Below are 18,015 nucleotides of genomic sequence, written 5' to 3' on the forward strand. Positions count from 1 at the left end.
CACTTTTATTTGTATCTTCTTTGGTAAAAAAGGTTAATTGTTTAATTATATATATGTTTGATGGTTAACCATGGTCCACTTACAAGTTAGACAAGATAACCCTTGATAAATTGACTTGTATTGATTCATTCCAACACCAGTTTTCCATTCACAAATACTATGCAAATATCTTCTATATATAGCCTAGTTCCTGACAGTATTAAATTGGTATGGATTTTGTTTAGTTCTGGGAAATAGATAATTAGATTATTTCCTTACTGTGGTGTCATTTGACATTATCAATGAAATGCTTCAACAAAGATTTCAGTTTACGATCCTTCAGGGTAAAATTTAAAACTGACATGCAATATTAATTTACAATAAATAAGAAGAAACTTCTTGAAACTAATTGTTTGTTTTGTCTGTGGAGGAGGTTAATAGTTTTATATCATAAATGCAGAATTCCTCGACTGAGGTTACATAGACAACTGAAAACTAAGAATTTGTACTAATATAATGATTTCCTTGAAATATTGCTTTTGTCAATTATTTGGACCAAACCTTCCAACTTTTATGTTGGTCTGTTACATTCTGGCATATAGATCACATTCCAAATGATAGTCTATCTCAAACATCATTAGGCCAATCTTTTGGCTTGAGATCACGTTGAAATAGTTTCGACTTATAGGTACTTCGACATGAATTGAGTTATAGATGAATGTAAATGGTGTGACCTAGATTTTACAGTCAAATGATTCATCATTGGTACCTATGTTTACTGTAAATTGATCATCTTTTATGTCCTATTCATATTTTAGTCAATCAATACCCAAATATATACAAAAGTGGTCACAATTTCTTACAGACAATTAAATTCCTCATGTAATGGTGGTTTGGAAAGTGTCTGTTTTAATGTGAAGGTTGAACAATATATTTCACACAACATTTTCCTAAGCAATTCCCTAGTCTTTCTAACAGCCAGTTTAAGGAAATGGAATAATTTTACATTTCCACATAATATAAAATATTCAATCTCTTGTAAAATCTGACCCAACCATCTTGCTGAAAATATGTATGGTCAGGTGATATTTTCCATAAGTTGGTGTTTCTTTGTCTTGTCGTTCACAGATTTCAAACATAAATATAAGAAGAAGTATGAGTGCCAATGAGACAAGTCTCAATGATCCACAATTTGTAAAAGATAACCATTATAGGTCCAAATAATATGCCTCTGTCTTTGACATAATAACGTTTTGTAACATTAATTCCAACTCAGAAAACAGACTATACTGGATCTCTCGAATGTGTGACAGGAATTTGAGAGTTTTGTTAACAGTAACCCAAGCCTATCATCTTTATAACCCATATTTGTATTTTTGTTTCAGATGGTGGTTGTGATGGCCCTGTTTACCACAGTACGTCTAGTCCTGATACATTATTAGAGGTTAGTTTATCTTAAATGTTCTTTATTATTTCAGATGGTCGTACTGATGGACCTTGTTTCCATGGTGACACCAGTCCAGACACTCTGTTAGAGGTTAGAGTTGTTGTTGTCACACTTTGTTTACCTCAACAAATTTGATGATGCATTTGATTCTTTCACAAAGTTTTGCTTAATTTTATTTTATTTCAAATTATACTTTATTTCCAAGCTCTACCTATTTTTTTTTTCAATTTGTAATGCATTAGAAACAGAATACAATACTTAAGGATGTACTTACATGATCTAAGGTAAAATTAAATAAATCAAGAATTCAAAATTGATACTTTAAGCTGAAAGAGTATCAATTCCTTAAGGATAAAAATAAGCTAAAAATATTGATAGGTAATGGAGCTCCTTTTGGAGATATTTGATTTATAAAATATGGTGGGAAAAGTCTGACTCTGACTTTTACCTTATATTTACATATGTCTTATATATTTGTGTCTCAAATAAAGAGAAAGAAAATCAAGAATTTGCTTAGATATTGTCAAATGACCTGTTATGAGCTATTAAGTCTTATGTTAAAAGATAGATAGATATGTGTTATGGGGCAAAATATTTTACTTTGTATTGTTTGGTAAAACACCAAGGAGTCCGAACATTTGACACTTATTCCAAAACCTCACCTAAGTACATCCTTAAGTTGAAGAGTTGTTGCTGTTGATTTGAAGGTTGTTGCCAGTAAAACTGCATTTGTAACCATCAAATCACCAACTTAAATTTAACAACAGTACAGCTATCCCTTAACTAAAATTACAGTGACAGAAAAGGTTCATAATTATGCTGTAAGCAATCTCACACCAAAACAGAAGCAAACTGATCTATGCTTATATTATATTCTAATGCAATTTGGATGTAACAATTTTTTTCATTGGCTAAAAGTTGCCGTCAAATCCACAGTTGACCAGGCGTAACTAAGGAGGGACCTGCCATTTTAAATTGATTGAAACAACAAATGTTCGATTACTACTACATAATCGAAAATAAAACAACACCAACCTCGAATTCGCCGTTTTAATGTAATTTTATGCCAATTTGAAGCGTACAGGTAATGTAATAACCTCCAGTTTGTAAGTTTTCATTTGTATGACGTCACGTTTAGCCATGACGTCTTTGTGCCAAAATCATTCATGAAGTTTCACGGATTTTTTTCTATTTGTCAAATTTAGACATTTTTTCAAGTTTTATCGTATTTTTTCTTTTTGTAATGCATTAGAATCGGATAACAGTACTGTAGTTGAAGAGTTGCCACCGTCAATTTTGATTTGACGGTCTCAAATCTCCGTTTTACTGTCTCCGCTACGCGTCGCCAGTAAAACTGCATTTGCGACTGTCAAATCTACAATTGACGGTGGCAACTCTTCAACTACAGTACTGTTATTCCTTAATTTCAAGTTACCTTCATCTACATCAGCTCTACAAATTAAAAATTATAACAATATTACATACTGTGCATATGAATAATCTAAAGAAATGTTAAATGGATTAGGTTTCAGAACTGAGTATGATCCTTTTATACTGCTTCTTTGTTTTTGACTGGTTCTTGCGAGTTTTTTTCACGTTTTATTTGGGTGGAGGTGGTAAAACTTCATTTTATAGTATAAAAATTTCTTGTAAAATAGGAATGTTTAATAGAGTTAATACTGTATGCATATTTGGTAGATTTCTGTTTGTATCTGTGTTTACCCTGTTCAGAGAGAGGATAAGGGTAAAATTTTAATATGACTATTGTACAATCAATGTAAGATAGATATAGCCAAAAGATTTTGTTTTTCCAAAGTTATGTCCCTTTGACCAAAAATAGTTGACCTTGTTCAAATTTTGTATTATTTTGTAATCACCTGTACACAAAACCTAGTACACTGTTAAGTTTTTAAATAAAGATATCCATTTCATAAACATATTTTGTCCATTTAGTGGTTCCAAGATATTTGTCCTTTGACCTTATATTGAGATCTCTCATCACAATAAACTTTGACCTACTGTTATAAGAAAACATATGTAAACAGTTGAGGCATTTAAAAGTATATAGTCTAACCTAATGTGTCACCTATGACCTGGAAGGAACTTCCACTGGCAAGAAATATCAATGTCACCATTATCTGTTGTTCTACACTGAGGGCATGATTCCGGTTTGTCTGACGTGTCAACCTGTCCCTTACTAGATCAGATAAGAATAAAATGCCTTCCCTCCCAAATCTGTAGCGTGCTCTTAAGTTCTGTGTCAGTGTAGTCTAGGGTAAGTTCTTCTTTGCTTCTAAAAGTTCTTTCTTTTCTTTGAATTGGTACATGAAACAAGGCTAAGTCTAAGGCGGCCATCTTTAACGCTGCGTTGGGGGTTAATATAGGTATGTGAAGTGATTAAGTTTAACACAGATTTAACGACTGCGTTAATCGTTAAACATTTTGAACAACACTTAACAATTATGTTAAATTTAACGACTGGCTAACGACACTTTAACGACATCATTAGCTTAACAACACTTTTGAACAACCGGGCCCAGATGTTTTAATTAAAAATCCGGTTCAGTTTCATATTTTTTTAAATCAATTACTCAGCTTTTTGGCCATGGTGTTGTCTGTTGTGGTTCTTGATTTGTCCTGTGGTGTTACTGAAAGTTTAGTGTAAAGAAAACTTATTCTACTGGTACCATTCTTGTTACAGATCACTTAGGTATCTTTGGAGATTGTTATTTGCAAGTTGATTCCTATGTGTTAAGGACCAATTATTTAACTTTGTTTTGTTGTATGTCACCTAAGGTATGAGGTATTTTTTTTATTGTAATTTGTGAGTTGATTCCCATGTGTTAAGGCCCCTAGCACCTGGTTGCATGTCATTTAGTGTATTTTTATGGATTGTTATTTGTGAGTTGATTCCCATGTGTTAAGGCCCCTAGCACCTGGTTGCATGTCATTTAGTGTATCTTTATGGATTGTTAGTTGATTCCCATGTGTTAAGGCCCCTAGCGCCTGGTTGCATGTCATTTAGTGTATTTTTATGGATTGTTATTTGTGAGTTGATTCCCATGTGTTAAGGCCCCTAGCACCTGGTTGCATGTCATTTAGTGTATTTTTAGCTCACCTGGTCCGAAGGGCCAAGTGAGCTTTTCCCATCACTTTGCGTCCGGCGTCCGTCGTCGTCCGTCGTCGTTAACTTTTACAAAAATCTTCTCCTCTGAAACTACTGTGCCAAATCAAACCAAACTTGGCCACAATCATCATTGGGGTATCTAGTTTAAAAAATGTGTGGCGTGACCCGGTCAACCAACCAAGATGGCCGCCACGGCTAAAAATAGAACATAGGGGTAAAATGCAGTTTTTGGCTTATAACTCAAAAACCAAAGCATTTAGAGCAAATCTGACATGGGGTAAAAATGTTTATCAGGTCAAGATCTATCTGCCCTGAAATTTTCAGATGAATCGGTCAATCGGTTGTTGGGTTGCTGCCCCTGAATTGGTAATTTTGAAGAAATTTTGCTGTTTTTGGTTATTATCTTGAATATTATTATAGTTAGAGATAAACTGTAAACAGCAATAATGTTCAGCAAAGTAAGATCTACAAATAAGTCAACATGACCAAAATGGTCAGTTGACCCGTTTAGGAGTTATTGCCCTTTATAGTCAATTTTTAACCATTTTTCGTTAATTAAAGTAATCTTTTACAAAAATCTTCTCCTCTGAAACTACTTGGCCAAATTAATCCAAACTTGGCCACAATCATCTTTTGGGTATCTAGTTTAAAAAATATGTGGCGTGACCTGGTCAACCAACCAAGATGGCCGCCACGGCTAAAAATAGAACAAAGGGGTAAAATGCAGTTTTTGGCTTATAACTCAAAAACCAAAGCATTTTGAGGAAATCTGACATGGGATAAAAATGTTGATCAGGTCAAGATCTATCTGCCCTAAAATTTTCAGATGAATCGGTCAATCGGTTGTTGGGTTGCTGCCCCTGAATTGGTAATTTTGAGGAAATTTTGCTGTTTTTGGTTATTATCTTGAATATTATTATAGATAGAGATAAACTGTAAACAGCAATAATGTTCAGCAAAGTAAGATCTACAAATAAGTCAACATGACCAAAATGGTGAGTTGACCCGTTTAGGAGTTATTGCCCTTTATAGTCAATTTTTAACCATTTTTCGTAAATTAAAGTAATCTTTTACAAAAATCTTCTCCTCTGAAACTACTTGGCCAAATTAATCCAAACTTGGCCACAATCATCTTTGGGGTATCTAGTTTAAAAAATGTGTGGCGTGACCTGGTCAACCAACCAAGATGGCCGCCACCGCTAAAAATAGAACATAGGGGTAAAATGCAGTTTTTGGCTTATAACTCAAAAACCAAAGCATTTTGAGGAAATCTGACATGGGATAAAAATGTTTATCAGGTCAAGAACTATCTGCCCTGAAATTTTCAGATGAATCGGTCAATCGGTTGTTGGGTTGCTGCCCCTGAATTGGTAATTTTGAGGAAATTTTGCTGTTTTTGGTTATTATCTTGAATATTATTATAGATAGAGATAAATTGTAAACAGCAATAATGTTCAGCAAAGTAAGATCTACAAATAAGTCAACATGACCAAAATGGTCAGTTGACCCCTTTAGGAGTTATTGCCCTTTATAGTCAATCTTTAACCGTTTTTCATAAATCTAAGTAATCTTTTACAAAATCTCCACTGAAACTACTAGGCCACAATCATCTTTGAGGTATCTAGTTTGAAAAATGTGTCCGATGACCTGGCCATTCAACCAAGATGGCCGCCACGGCTAAAAATAGAACATAGGGGTAAAATGCAGTTTTTTGCTTATAACTATGAAACCAAAGCATCTAGAGCAAATCTGACAAGAAGTTAAATTGTTAATCAAGTCAATATCTATCTGCCCTGAATTTTTCAGATGAATTGGACAACTGGTTGTTGGGTTGCTGCCCTCCAATTGGTAATTTTTAAAGAAATTTTGCCGTTTTTGGTTATCTTGAATACTATTATAGATAGCGATAAACTGTAAACAGCAATAATGTTCAGCAAAGTAAGATCTACAAATAAGTCAACATGACCTAAATGGTCAATTGACCCCTTAAGGAGTTATTGCCCTTTATAGTCAATTTTTAACAATTTTCATTAATTTGGTAAATTTATGTAAATTTTTACCAAATATAGTTCTCTGTTACTAATGGGCAAAGTTCATGATAGATATAATTTTAAGAAGCAAAATCGTTCAGTAAAGTAAGAACTTCAAACACATCACCATCACCAAAATACAATTTTGTCATGAATCCATTTGTGTCCTTTGTTTAATATGCACATAGACCAAGGTGAGCGACACAGGCTCTTTAGAGCCTCTAGTTATGGATTGTTATTTGTGAGTTGATTCCCATGTGTTAAGGCCCCTAGCGCCTGGTTGCATGTCATTTAGTGTATTTTTATGGATTGTTATTTGTGAGTTGATTCCCATGTGTTAAGGCCCCTAGCACCTGGTTGCATGTCATTTGGTGTATTTTTAGCTCACCTGACCTGAAAGGTCAAGTGAGCTTTTCTCATCACTTGGCGTCCGGCGTCCGTCGTCCGTAAACTTTTACAAAAATCTTCTCCTCTGAAACTACTGGGCCAAATTTATCCAAACTTGGCCACAATCATCCTTGGGGTATCTAGTTTAAAAAATGTGTCCGATGACCTGACCATCAAACCAAGAAGGCCGCCATGGCTAAAAATAGAACAAAGGGGTAAAATGCAGTTTTTGGCTTATAACTCAAAAACCAAAGCATTTAGAGCAAATCTGACATGGGGTTAAATTGATTATCAGGTCAAGATTTATCTGCCCTGAAATTTTCAGAAGAATCGGACAACCCGTTGTTGGGTTGCTGCCCCTGAATTGGTAATTTTAAAGAAATTTTGCTGTTTTTGGTTATTATCTTGAATATTATTATAGATAGAGATAAACTGTAAACAGCAATAATGTTCAGCAAAGTAAGATTTACAAATAAGTCAACATAACTGAAATGGTCAAATTTAACCAAACTTGGCAACAATCATCTTTGGAGTATCTAGCTAAAAAAATGTGTCCAGTGACACGGCCATCCAACCAAGATGGCCGCCACGGCTAAAAGTAGAACATAGGGGTAAAATGCAGTTTTTGGCTTTCCAACTCAAAAACCAAAGCATTTAGAGCAAATCTGACAGGATTTAATTGTTAATCAGATCAAGATCTATCTGCCCTGAAATTTTCAGATGGATCGTACAACTGGTTGTTGGGTTGCTGCCCCTGAATTGGTAATTTTAAGGAAATTTTGCAGTTTTTGGTTATTATCTTGAATACTATTATAGATAGAGATAAACTGTAAACAGCAATAATGTTCAGCAAAGTAAGATCTACAAATAAGTCAACATGACCAAAATTGTCAGAGAACTCCTTAAGGAGTTATTGTCCTTTATAGTCAATATTGAACAACTTTTCGTCATTTTTGTAACTTGTACAAAAATCTTCTTTTCTAAAACTAGGGCCAAATTTAACCAAACTTGGCCACAATCATTACTAGGGTATCTATTTTAAAAAAGTGTCTCATGACCCTGCCTGCCAACCAAGATGGCCGACATCAGTAAATACAGTAACAGGTGAGCGACATAGGCTCTTGAGAGCCTCTAGTTATGGATTGTTATTTGTGAGTTGATTCCCATGTGTTAAGGCCCCTATCGCCCGGTTGCATGTCATTTAGTGTATCTTTATGGATTGTAATTCCTACTGTTAAGGACCAAATATCTTAACTTGACCTCAACGACTTAACAGACATTTTTAGAACCTTACAATTATACGAGGTAAGCATTCTTTAGAATCAACATCTTTTAGTTCTTTATCCTCACCACTTTTTATGATAAATTGTTTTCTACCATTTGTTGTAGTCTGGTTTGAGTGTGTTGGGATTGTCATCTGTCCATGTTAATCTTTCACTTCACTAATTTATTGGTATAAAGAGTATTGTTCATGTGATCTATAGAAAAATTTTGTCTGGTCAGATGTATTATTTTTGTTCTAAAACAAAGGAGATTGAAAAATATCATGTTCTGTCTAATATGTTCTCAGGTGCTGTTTTCTAATTTTGTGACTAAAATGAAAAACATTGAAGATATTGTCTTGATTTATGCTGTATGTTGCAACTTAAATTTACAAGTACGAAAATGAATAGATCTCTTGATTTTTTATTTTATTTTGCATTTTCCAGGTATTAATCAATGTATGGAACTGCATCAAGTTTGATAATTTCCAAGACATTATTTGGTTAAAAATTAGTCAAATAAAAGTGTAACTGTTTAGATACTCATAAATATGTTTATTTTATATAATTGCTTTTCTGTATGCTAGATATATATTATGCTATATATCTCAAAAATGAGTATGAGCAGAGGCTGTTTTAGGAAGGGTCCAGGGAGCCTGGGCCCCAAAAATAAGTATGAGCAGAGGCTGTTTTAGGAAGGGTCCAGGGATCCACCACTGATAAGTTATCCTTTTGCATGGTCTGTAAATTAACACAGACATTGGAAGGCTATTCCAGATGCTGCATAGAAATTTTGTATGCAAGTGTAATTTTTCAGATCTACTAATTTAAGATGCTTCATACAGATGCCATATACTACAAAATTTTAATAGGTCATATGTCCATTTTTTTGACATCATTTTCATGGTTAAAACACAGCTTAAAAAGTAAGTGTTTATGGTCAAGTGCATGTTTTAGACACAACCAGCAAGAGGTAAATGAATTTGGTGTATTGAATAATTGTATGGTGTATCTGTCTGTCTGCCACTGGCTTCTGACCTCGACCTAAATTTTCATGGTTTATTAGTCAATGTCTTATGTTAAGTGTTTGTGATAGGTTTATTTCTTTGAATACTATTAGAAAAAGAGAATCTATATTAGGTGTAAGGTGTGTGTACATGTATCACTGGCAGGGTTCATCTGACTATGACCTCATTTTCACTTTTCATTGATATAAAGGTTAAGTTTGCATGATACTTGTAGTAAAACCTTTATCTGAAAGACTTTCAACATAAATTTAAAACTTCAGAGGATTGTAAACCCTTTTCCTCAAGCATTTATAATTTTGGACTTTTCTTTTGGACTGGAGAAGTTTTCTATTGGCTTATACTTCATCACCACTGAAAAGAGTCCTTCATTGAGACAAGTCTAAGCATTTTAATGTTGATTTTTTTTTAAATTACGGGTCATAGAAAATAATTGACTTTTGTTAAAATTCTTCTTATTCAGCATTACTTAACTTTTTTAATACAGGTGTTTGGTAGAACTTTAAGTAAGCATGACATATGTTGTACTTCAGACATAGTAAATATTTGATTAAAAACTTTCTGTGCAGTGGCATTCTTCAGTCTAGTCTTTAAAAATTCATTCAAATCATGAACAGGAAGGGTTTCAACCCAATTATTTCAAATTATATAAAATTCATGTTTCATCAGGTACATATCTAAAGTTACAGAAATAAGGCCTATAGGTGATTTCCTAGGTGTACAAGTTCGGTCAAACAAATGTAGTAATACATACATAGATAAACCAGGATAGATCATTTACTTGAGTGCATGTCATGTGGAAAAGTACATCTACAATACGCTCATTATTCCATTAACGAAATTTAAATCAGTATAATTATTTATATTTTATTATCTACTGTAAAGTTCATATTGATTTTGGTTTTGACATTCTTTACTAAAAGATATCTTATTTCATACATATATAAATGTCATAGTTTAGTACTTGGCATGCAAATATATGTTTGTAGTATTATTCAAAAAAAGAGAAAATTTTCAGCATGGATTATTTGAGAGGAGTAGTAGCAGGAGTGATTTATAGTTTTTTGGATCTTTAGAGAAATTAGAATTTTAAATCGACTTTTTTTTTTCTTAGAAAATCTGTGGTATTGAATTTCAATATAATTCCAAGACATTCCATTAAAATCTATTTTATTTGAGGTACTCTTTCAACTGTCCCCCCATTCTTCCCCCATGTTCAGGCTTATATTGCATGTAAGCAATTGTTGACCGAATATTTTCTTTGTCAGTTGTTGCCTTGAGACTCATGAAGCATATCATATTATTTCCTCTTACTGACCACAAATATTCTGGTTTATAGCTATGCTTTATTCTTTCAAACTCTACTTGTGGTTAGCGATAATTACATACCATGGTCCCTGCAGGTATTTATAAAGGTGATCTCCAACAGAGAAACATAGAATATACATCAAATTGAAAAACATAGATTTTATCATATTGTATTTAGTATTTTTTTTATAATATTGGAAAGACACTAAGTACATAAAAGTAGTAAGTTTCATTTAAGATTTAAACATGTTTTTTTTGCATTGATAAGCATATTTACCAGTAATCAAATTAAACGAGCCTGAGCATAATTATGTTTAGAAATGAAGTACAGACTTGCAGGGTTTATGGTGTGACAAAAGTTTCATGTTCTTTGTTTATAATGTGAACTTAAGAATGATCAGAAATTCTTATTAGTTTGTCTAAATAAATTATGATGTATAAAATGAATATAAAAAAAAATGAAACTACATTTTCAATGTTTAATGACATCGAATGATTAAACCATTGTATACTATTTTTTGTGTTCATCAATTTACTTTTATTTTCAATCTGCCAGCAAATTAAGGATATTACCTATAATAGGTTTTCATGACTAAAAAAGTTGTCCAAAAATAGTGTTGAAAGTGTAGATCAGTACATTTATAAAAGTACACACTGCAGAATTTTGTCTATTGTACCATAATGAAGGCTCAAAGATTACTTGCTTGAAAGCATTCATACATTATAAGATGTTTGCCTCAAAGATTTCATAATCTAAAGATTATTTGCCTGAAAGCTTTGATACTTTATAAGATTGTATCATTGAAAGACCAACCAATGTTCTCAATCAAAATCAATTGTCAACCATCTAAATCAAGTCAAGTCCTACTAGCACTTACTACCAATGACACATATTTTATGTATATGATTTTTTTGTCGAGCCTGCAACTTTTGTTGCAGAAAGCTCGACATAGGGATAGTGATCCGGCGGCGGCGGCGGTGTTAGCTAACTTCTTAAAAGCTTTATATTTTAGAAGGTGGAAGACCTGGATGCTTCATACTTTGTATATAGATGCCTCATGTTACGAAGTTTCCGTCAGTCACATGTCCAATGTCTTTGACCTCATTTTCATGGTTCAGTGACCACTTGAAAAAAAAGTTCAAATTTTTTGTAATGTTGAATTCTCTCTTATTATAAGTAATAGGATAACTATATTTGATATGTGCGTACCTTGAAAGGTCCTCATGTCTGTCAGACAGTTTTCACTTGACCTCAACCTCATTTCATGGATCAGTGAACAAGGTTAAGTTTTGGTGGTCAAGTCCATATCTCAGATACTACAAGCAATAGGGCTAGTATATTCGGTGTATGGAAGGACTGTAAGGTGTACATGTCCAACTGGCAGGTGTCATCTGACCTTGACCTCATTTTCATGCTTCAGTGGTTATAGTTAAATTTTTGTGTTTTGGTCTGTTTTTCTCATACTATATGCAATAGGTCTACTATATTTGTTGTATGGAATGATTGTAAGGTGTACCTATCTAGCGGGCAGATGTCATGTGACCTTGACCTCATTTTCATGGTTCAGTGGTCAAAGTTAAGTTTTTGAGTTTTGGTCTTTTTATCTAATACTATATGCCATAGGCCATCTATATTTGGTGTATGGAAATATTTTATGATCTTTATGTCAGTCGCGCAGGTTTTATTTGACCGTGACCTGATTTTCACGGTTCATTGCACAGTTAAGTTTTTGTGTTTTGGTCTATTTTTCTTAAACTATAAGTAATAGGTCAACTATATATGTTGGATAGAAGCATTGTTAGCTGTACATGTCTGCCTGGCATGGTTCATCTGACCTTGACCTCATTTTCAAGGTTCATTGGTCTTTGTTTAGTTATCTTGGTTAATGTTAAGTTTATGTGACAGTTGTATTAAAGCTTAGCTTTATACTTAGGACTATCAACATAATATCAATGATTAGTATAGAAGGCGAGACATTTCAGCGTGTGCACTCTTGTTTAAATACATAATACAAAAGCAATGAAATAAACAACTGACAAGTAAAAGGCAATAATAGTAAAATGTTGACCATTACATTTTCCAAGGATTTGGATAGTAAGATGTAACTATACAAATCCTTGCATTTTCTTACAGGATGTAAAAGCTGTTTCTAAGGTCAAGGGCAATAATAGTAAAATGTTTACCATTACATTTTCTTACAGAAAGCAGTAGCTGTTGCTAAGGTCAAGGGCAATAATAGTAAAATGTTTACCATTACATTTTCTTACAGGAAGCAGTAGCTGTTGCTAAGGTCAAGGGCAATAATAGTAAAATGTTTACCATTACATTTTCTTACAGGAAGCAGTAGCTGTTGCTAAGGTCAAGGTCAATAATAGTAAAATGTTGACCATTACCTTTTCTTACAGGAAGCAGTAGCTGTTGCTAAGGTCAAGGGCAATAATAGTAAAATGTTCACCATTACCTTTTCTTACAGGAAGCAGTAGCTGTTGCTAAGGTCAAGGACAATAATAGTAAAATGTTAACCATTACATTTTCTTATCAGGAAGCAGTAGCTGTTGCTAAGGTCAAAGGCAATAATAGTAAAATGTTGACCATTACCTTTTCTTACAGAAAGCAGTAGCTGTTGCTAAGGTCAAGGGCAATAATAGTAAAATGTTAACCATTACATTTTCTTACAGGAAGCAGTAGCTGTTGCTAAGGTCAAGGGCAATAATAGTAAAATGTTTACCATTACATTTTCTTACAGGAAGCAGTAGCTGTTGCTAAGGTCAAGGGCAATAATAGTAAAATGTTGACCATTACCTTTTCTTACAGGAAGCAGTAGCTGTTGCTAAGGTCAAGGTCACTAATAGTAAAATGTTGACCATTACATTTTTTTACAGGATGCTGTAGCTGTTGCTAAGAAGTTCATGGAGAGAGATCCTGATGAAGTCAATTTCACTCTGATGGCGCTGGCAAAAGTGGACTAATACTGATTGGACACTCCATGGTCACATGATTAACAAGATATCAAGCTTTATCTGTATGACTATGATGCTGCACATGTAACATTATTGTGCATTCTATGTTGTGCCACAACACCAGCATTGTTCTCTTATTTTATTATACAGTATTTTTGTATCTCTTCACACAAACAAGTATGGTTTATGGATGATAATATAACTACACAATGGCGATTGCATTGCCATTTGACACTTTTGGTATAAAATTCAATTCCCGTTTGATGTTCATATCAAAAGCTGAAACAAAACTGGATGTGACCTCAGATGTCGAACATTTACCAATAACAAGTGAAAACTGTTTTATAATGCATCTTTACAAAATTAGAATTTAAAAAAAATATTACTTTCCTTTTAAAATTAACAGTTTGACCATTAAACTCATTATTTATAAGTTACCAATGTTAATCCCTGCAGGTTTTACCTTTTTGCACTGTAATGTTGACCATCATTCCATGTCTAAAGTTGAACATATGGATTATACTGTTAATTCCTTAGCTTAAGGGATTACTTAACTGACAGTAAGAAGTTGAAGGTCATTACTTCAAGTTTGACCTTTTAAAAAATAAATAACTTATGTTTTCTGGAAAAATTCAAGTAAATCTGTAAACAAAAAAAGACTGTTATGTATATATGGGGAGTATCTTGTTAATGTATCTGACTAGTATTGTTTTAAAATAATAGTCTTACAATTTAGAATAGCATTATGAAACACATGTATAAGGTTCTAACTGTATTGGTAATTCAAATGTATAAACAGTTCTATATTCATGTGAACCTGCAGTCACCAGGTGGTTTTAACTAATGACAGTTCATTCATGCATAGTGTTAGTTTCTAAGTTTGACAAAGTTTTTTAAAGTCCTCTAATGTTCATCCATGTGTCATTGTGTGCATCTTATTATGTTATATTCTTTCCATATCTCCAATTAAAAGAAAAACAGAAATATTGCTCTTCTAGGTCCCATATTGATTCCTGAAAAGTAGACCTAAAAACACTGAACATCCCTGCTTGTTCACACCTATATCAGCAGCACTTTTGAATAAACTTGTTAATAAGTAATAATGTGTTACATTTGTAAATGAAGCTTTCCGTTAGGAAATAAAGAAGAAAACATTAAGTTCAGTAAAGAATATATAATTAGATTTTTACACAAAAGTAACTTCATTATTAATTCATTTATCATCTCTTTTCCTGAATATCCTGCTAAGTCAGTAGATTTCCCTTGTAATTGAATGAATACATTATTTAGATTCTTTAGTAGGTCAATGTTCTATATATAGATTCTGAATGGAGTGTGATACAATATTTTCTCCACTCAAGACAGTTACATTTTCAAATTTTAGTTGTAGAAGCCCTACATTTCTAATTTTTTTCAATTTAACTGTTAAAAGTAGGAAAAAAATGTTTCGCATTTACATAAAAGTCTGTTTCTCTTTCAAATTATAGATTTCAGTCATCTTTTAATATCAATTTTCCAATGATCTATATAAGAAATGATGTAATCTGCTTATATATCATCATATATGGTCACCTTCTGTTTTCGGATGTCACCATAGCGAATTCGAAGGAGAGCTAGATTTTTTCACCATACTTGAATTTTAATAAAAAGAAAAGGCAGAGATTAAACAAATAACATGTTAACTATAAACAAAATAATCAATTCAACCCTAAGCCAAAGAAAAAAATAGGTTGAGAATTAGAGAAATGGAGATATTAATTCTGAAAAGGTTAAGGATTTCTCATAGCTCATATATTTCCTGTCAAAACATCCAACTTATGAAATATAACAATTATGAAACATTTAGCCATGAAATACCATTATTAATCTCGTGCCACAAATCCAAAGGATAATAGTAAAAACAGTCCTGTCTGTTTCCACCTGTACTTCAGGTAAATTGCCATCATAATAATAGTAATAAAAACAGGTCACTAACTCTTGGATTTGAATGTTGGAAATATTCCATTAATGACCAGAATTCACTACAAGCTATTGTTTATTATACATTTTTCACATTCCTCAAGTAGTTATTGTATAACCATGTTTCAAAACTAATACAAAGACTTTAATTTTTCAATGGATTATAAATATTTAAATGACATTTAATACCTTGACTTACTTTTTTGTTAAAACCTACAGTAATAAGTATATAAACAAAAAAAGATTTCCAGAACAAAAAATTTCCATAAATATTCACCCATATAGATTTAGGGATATAAGAACAGCCTACTCCTTAGAGTGTCCTAAGGGTCTTGGCCATTCAAAACTGGCATGCAGTGTAGATTTAATTAAACCTAGTTAAAGACAAAATATTGTCAGGCTTGGACTTTGGGTTTCCTCAGGTATTTGAATACCACCCTTTAGAATAAACAAAGCTCCTGGAGAATCCCAAGAATTATTTGTTGCAAAAAGTTTGAATCCTAGTTGTAAAAATGGGTGATTGTCCATCAGTATAACAGTAGAAACTGAAAGACAGTAAAGGTCATTCCAATCTAGTACCAATGAAAAGTTAGAGATGTAAAAAAGACCAATAATAATAAGCATTATTTAAAAGTATTAATTTGTTAGTGCAATCTGTTTGGTAAGATGTTATCATTAGATAATGTTTAAATAGTTTGGATCCTGTAAAGTTGATTGTTAATTAGTGCTATTTTATCATTTTTTGTTTTTAAGAGAGTATGGATAATATCTCATATTTAAGTTTATGTATGTTGTATACCAAAATGAACATTTGTATCTGCAGAATAAATGTTGTGCATCTAATATGTAAAAGTGCTTGAGTGTCTAAATAAAGCCATGCCTATAGAATAAATGTGTCCATTATTGTCTAACAAGTCAATAAACTATATAGAAAGTGCTTCATTAAGAACTCTTAGTTTACTACTTGACATATTCTATTTGCCAATTATCAATTTACATCCATTACAGAAGTTGCTTCCCATTGCCATTTTTAGACTGGTTCTTAACAACATAGAATTTGCTACAGACCATGCAAAGCATGATAAGTTGAAAAAGAGAGTTTAAACCAATTTTTATGGAAGACTAGCTATTAATAGCAAGCATTTTTAAATAGACATAAGTTTAAAAATACTATAATTATAATTAAAAGATTTGTAAAGACTTGTCCACAGATAAATTTGTTCTTTTTGCTAGCATGTTGTTGTAGATTATTGCTGATATGATTATACTGTTTAACTGGTCTAGATACAACACCCCAAGTTAATTCACAGATACTATGGCTGTCATGGCTGTTTTTCCTGATGTGCTTCACGATCTTTATAATACATGAAGATCATAAAACAAAAATATATCTTGATGTCAGTCATTTGTGTGCAAAAGAACGTGAGGGTTCAAACATGTTGTTTAATTAATGTAATAGCAGATAATAAAAATACTTCTGGTCTGAAATTGTGAGTTTTTAATTGCCAAAATAGTCAAAAATAAAGAATACACCAAACAAAAAGAGACACACATCTGCATCTTGCAGAAAAATCACGTTGTTTAAATGGGAGTATTACATGCTCATTTAAGTAATTTACATGATTCACCTATATCCTATAAATTTAAGATAACAGCCAAAACTGCAAAAACAGTCAAAATGAACATTTCATCACTAAAAATCCAAAAGTGAAAAAGGATTGTCAAATTTCAGAGTAGATATATCTTATCATGCTGCTCATTGGTGCAGACTACACTTTAAACGGAGCTCCTTTAGTTTTCAGAATAACATCTTTGGGAAAAAAACGTATATTTCAGGGGCATATAACTCCAAAACAAGTCAACAGATATTTTTTTCTGAGACTAGAGAATCTCTAATTTTTTTAATGTATAGGAAGTGTAAACATAAGTTAAAGGAATAATCCAAAGAAGAGTATGTGTTTCATTTATAGTACACGAAAACAAGACATTTCAATTGCTGGATCATAATTATGTTATTTTTTCCACAAATCATCGCTTAAAAATAAGAAAAATAAAACTCCCCCTTTTCTCCACAATAACTGACGTCCAGAATCCACCACTATGTTGAAGTCAACTCTGATAGAGAACAACATATGTGTTTTTGATATATCTGATTTCGATGATTGATATTTTAGAAATATACGAAACTATTTTGTTCCAATTCTGTACCCTTATCTGTCCATTCCAAAGATCTGATCTGAAGAGCAGTCATTCTCTGCACTGTTCGATAGGATAAGTTCATCAGAAAGGACATTATGCGTGATGTACTATTTCATTCAGGTTTCCAGAGGTCGAACTATTTTAAATACTGATGAGACTCCAGCACGAAAACTGTTTTAGTGTTGTTTCTTTTTTTTTCTGATCATGTGGCTAGCTTCATGCAGCAGCTGCGTTCCAAGTTTTCATGGTGTTTTTTTTGGTTTTTTTTTTTAAGTTAGTGGTCATTTTTGTTGAGCCTGCAACTTTTGTTGCAGAAAGCTCGACATAGGGA

The 18,015-nt window shown here is 32.6% G+C and overlaps 1 protein-coding gene across 2 annotated transcripts in view; it reads left to right on the plus strand.

Annotated features, from left to right (window-relative positions):
* The window catches only part of LOC143084982 (ubiquitin carboxyl-terminal hydrolase isozyme L3-like), a 94,356-nt gene extending 77,383 nt beyond the window's left edge, over positions 1 to 16,973 (plus strand). Inside the window, exons 6-7 of one of the 2 annotated variants that reach the window (XM_076261097.1) lie at positions 1,365 to 1,423; positions 13,449 to 16,973. In XM_076261097.1, the coding sequence (XP_076117212.1) occupies positions 1,365 to 1,423; positions 13,449 to 13,535 (146 nt within the window). In that variant the 3' untranslated portion in view covers positions 13,536 to 16,973. Of the gene's footprint in view, positions 1 to 1,364; positions 1,424 to 1,457; positions 1,517 to 13,448 lie in introns of both variants that reach the window. The other variant, XM_076261098.1, reaches the window with a different exon arrangement.
* The last annotated feature ends 1,042 nt before the right edge of the window (positions 16,974 to 18,015 follow it).

Source organism: Mytilus galloprovincialis, chromosome 8 (assembly GCF_965363235.1).
Source record: "Mytilus galloprovincialis chromosome 8, xbMytGall1.hap1.1, whole genome shotgun sequence".
In the NCBI taxonomy this organism is placed as follows: domain Eukaryota; kingdom Metazoa; phylum Mollusca; class Bivalvia; order Mytilida; family Mytilidae; genus Mytilus; species Mytilus galloprovincialis.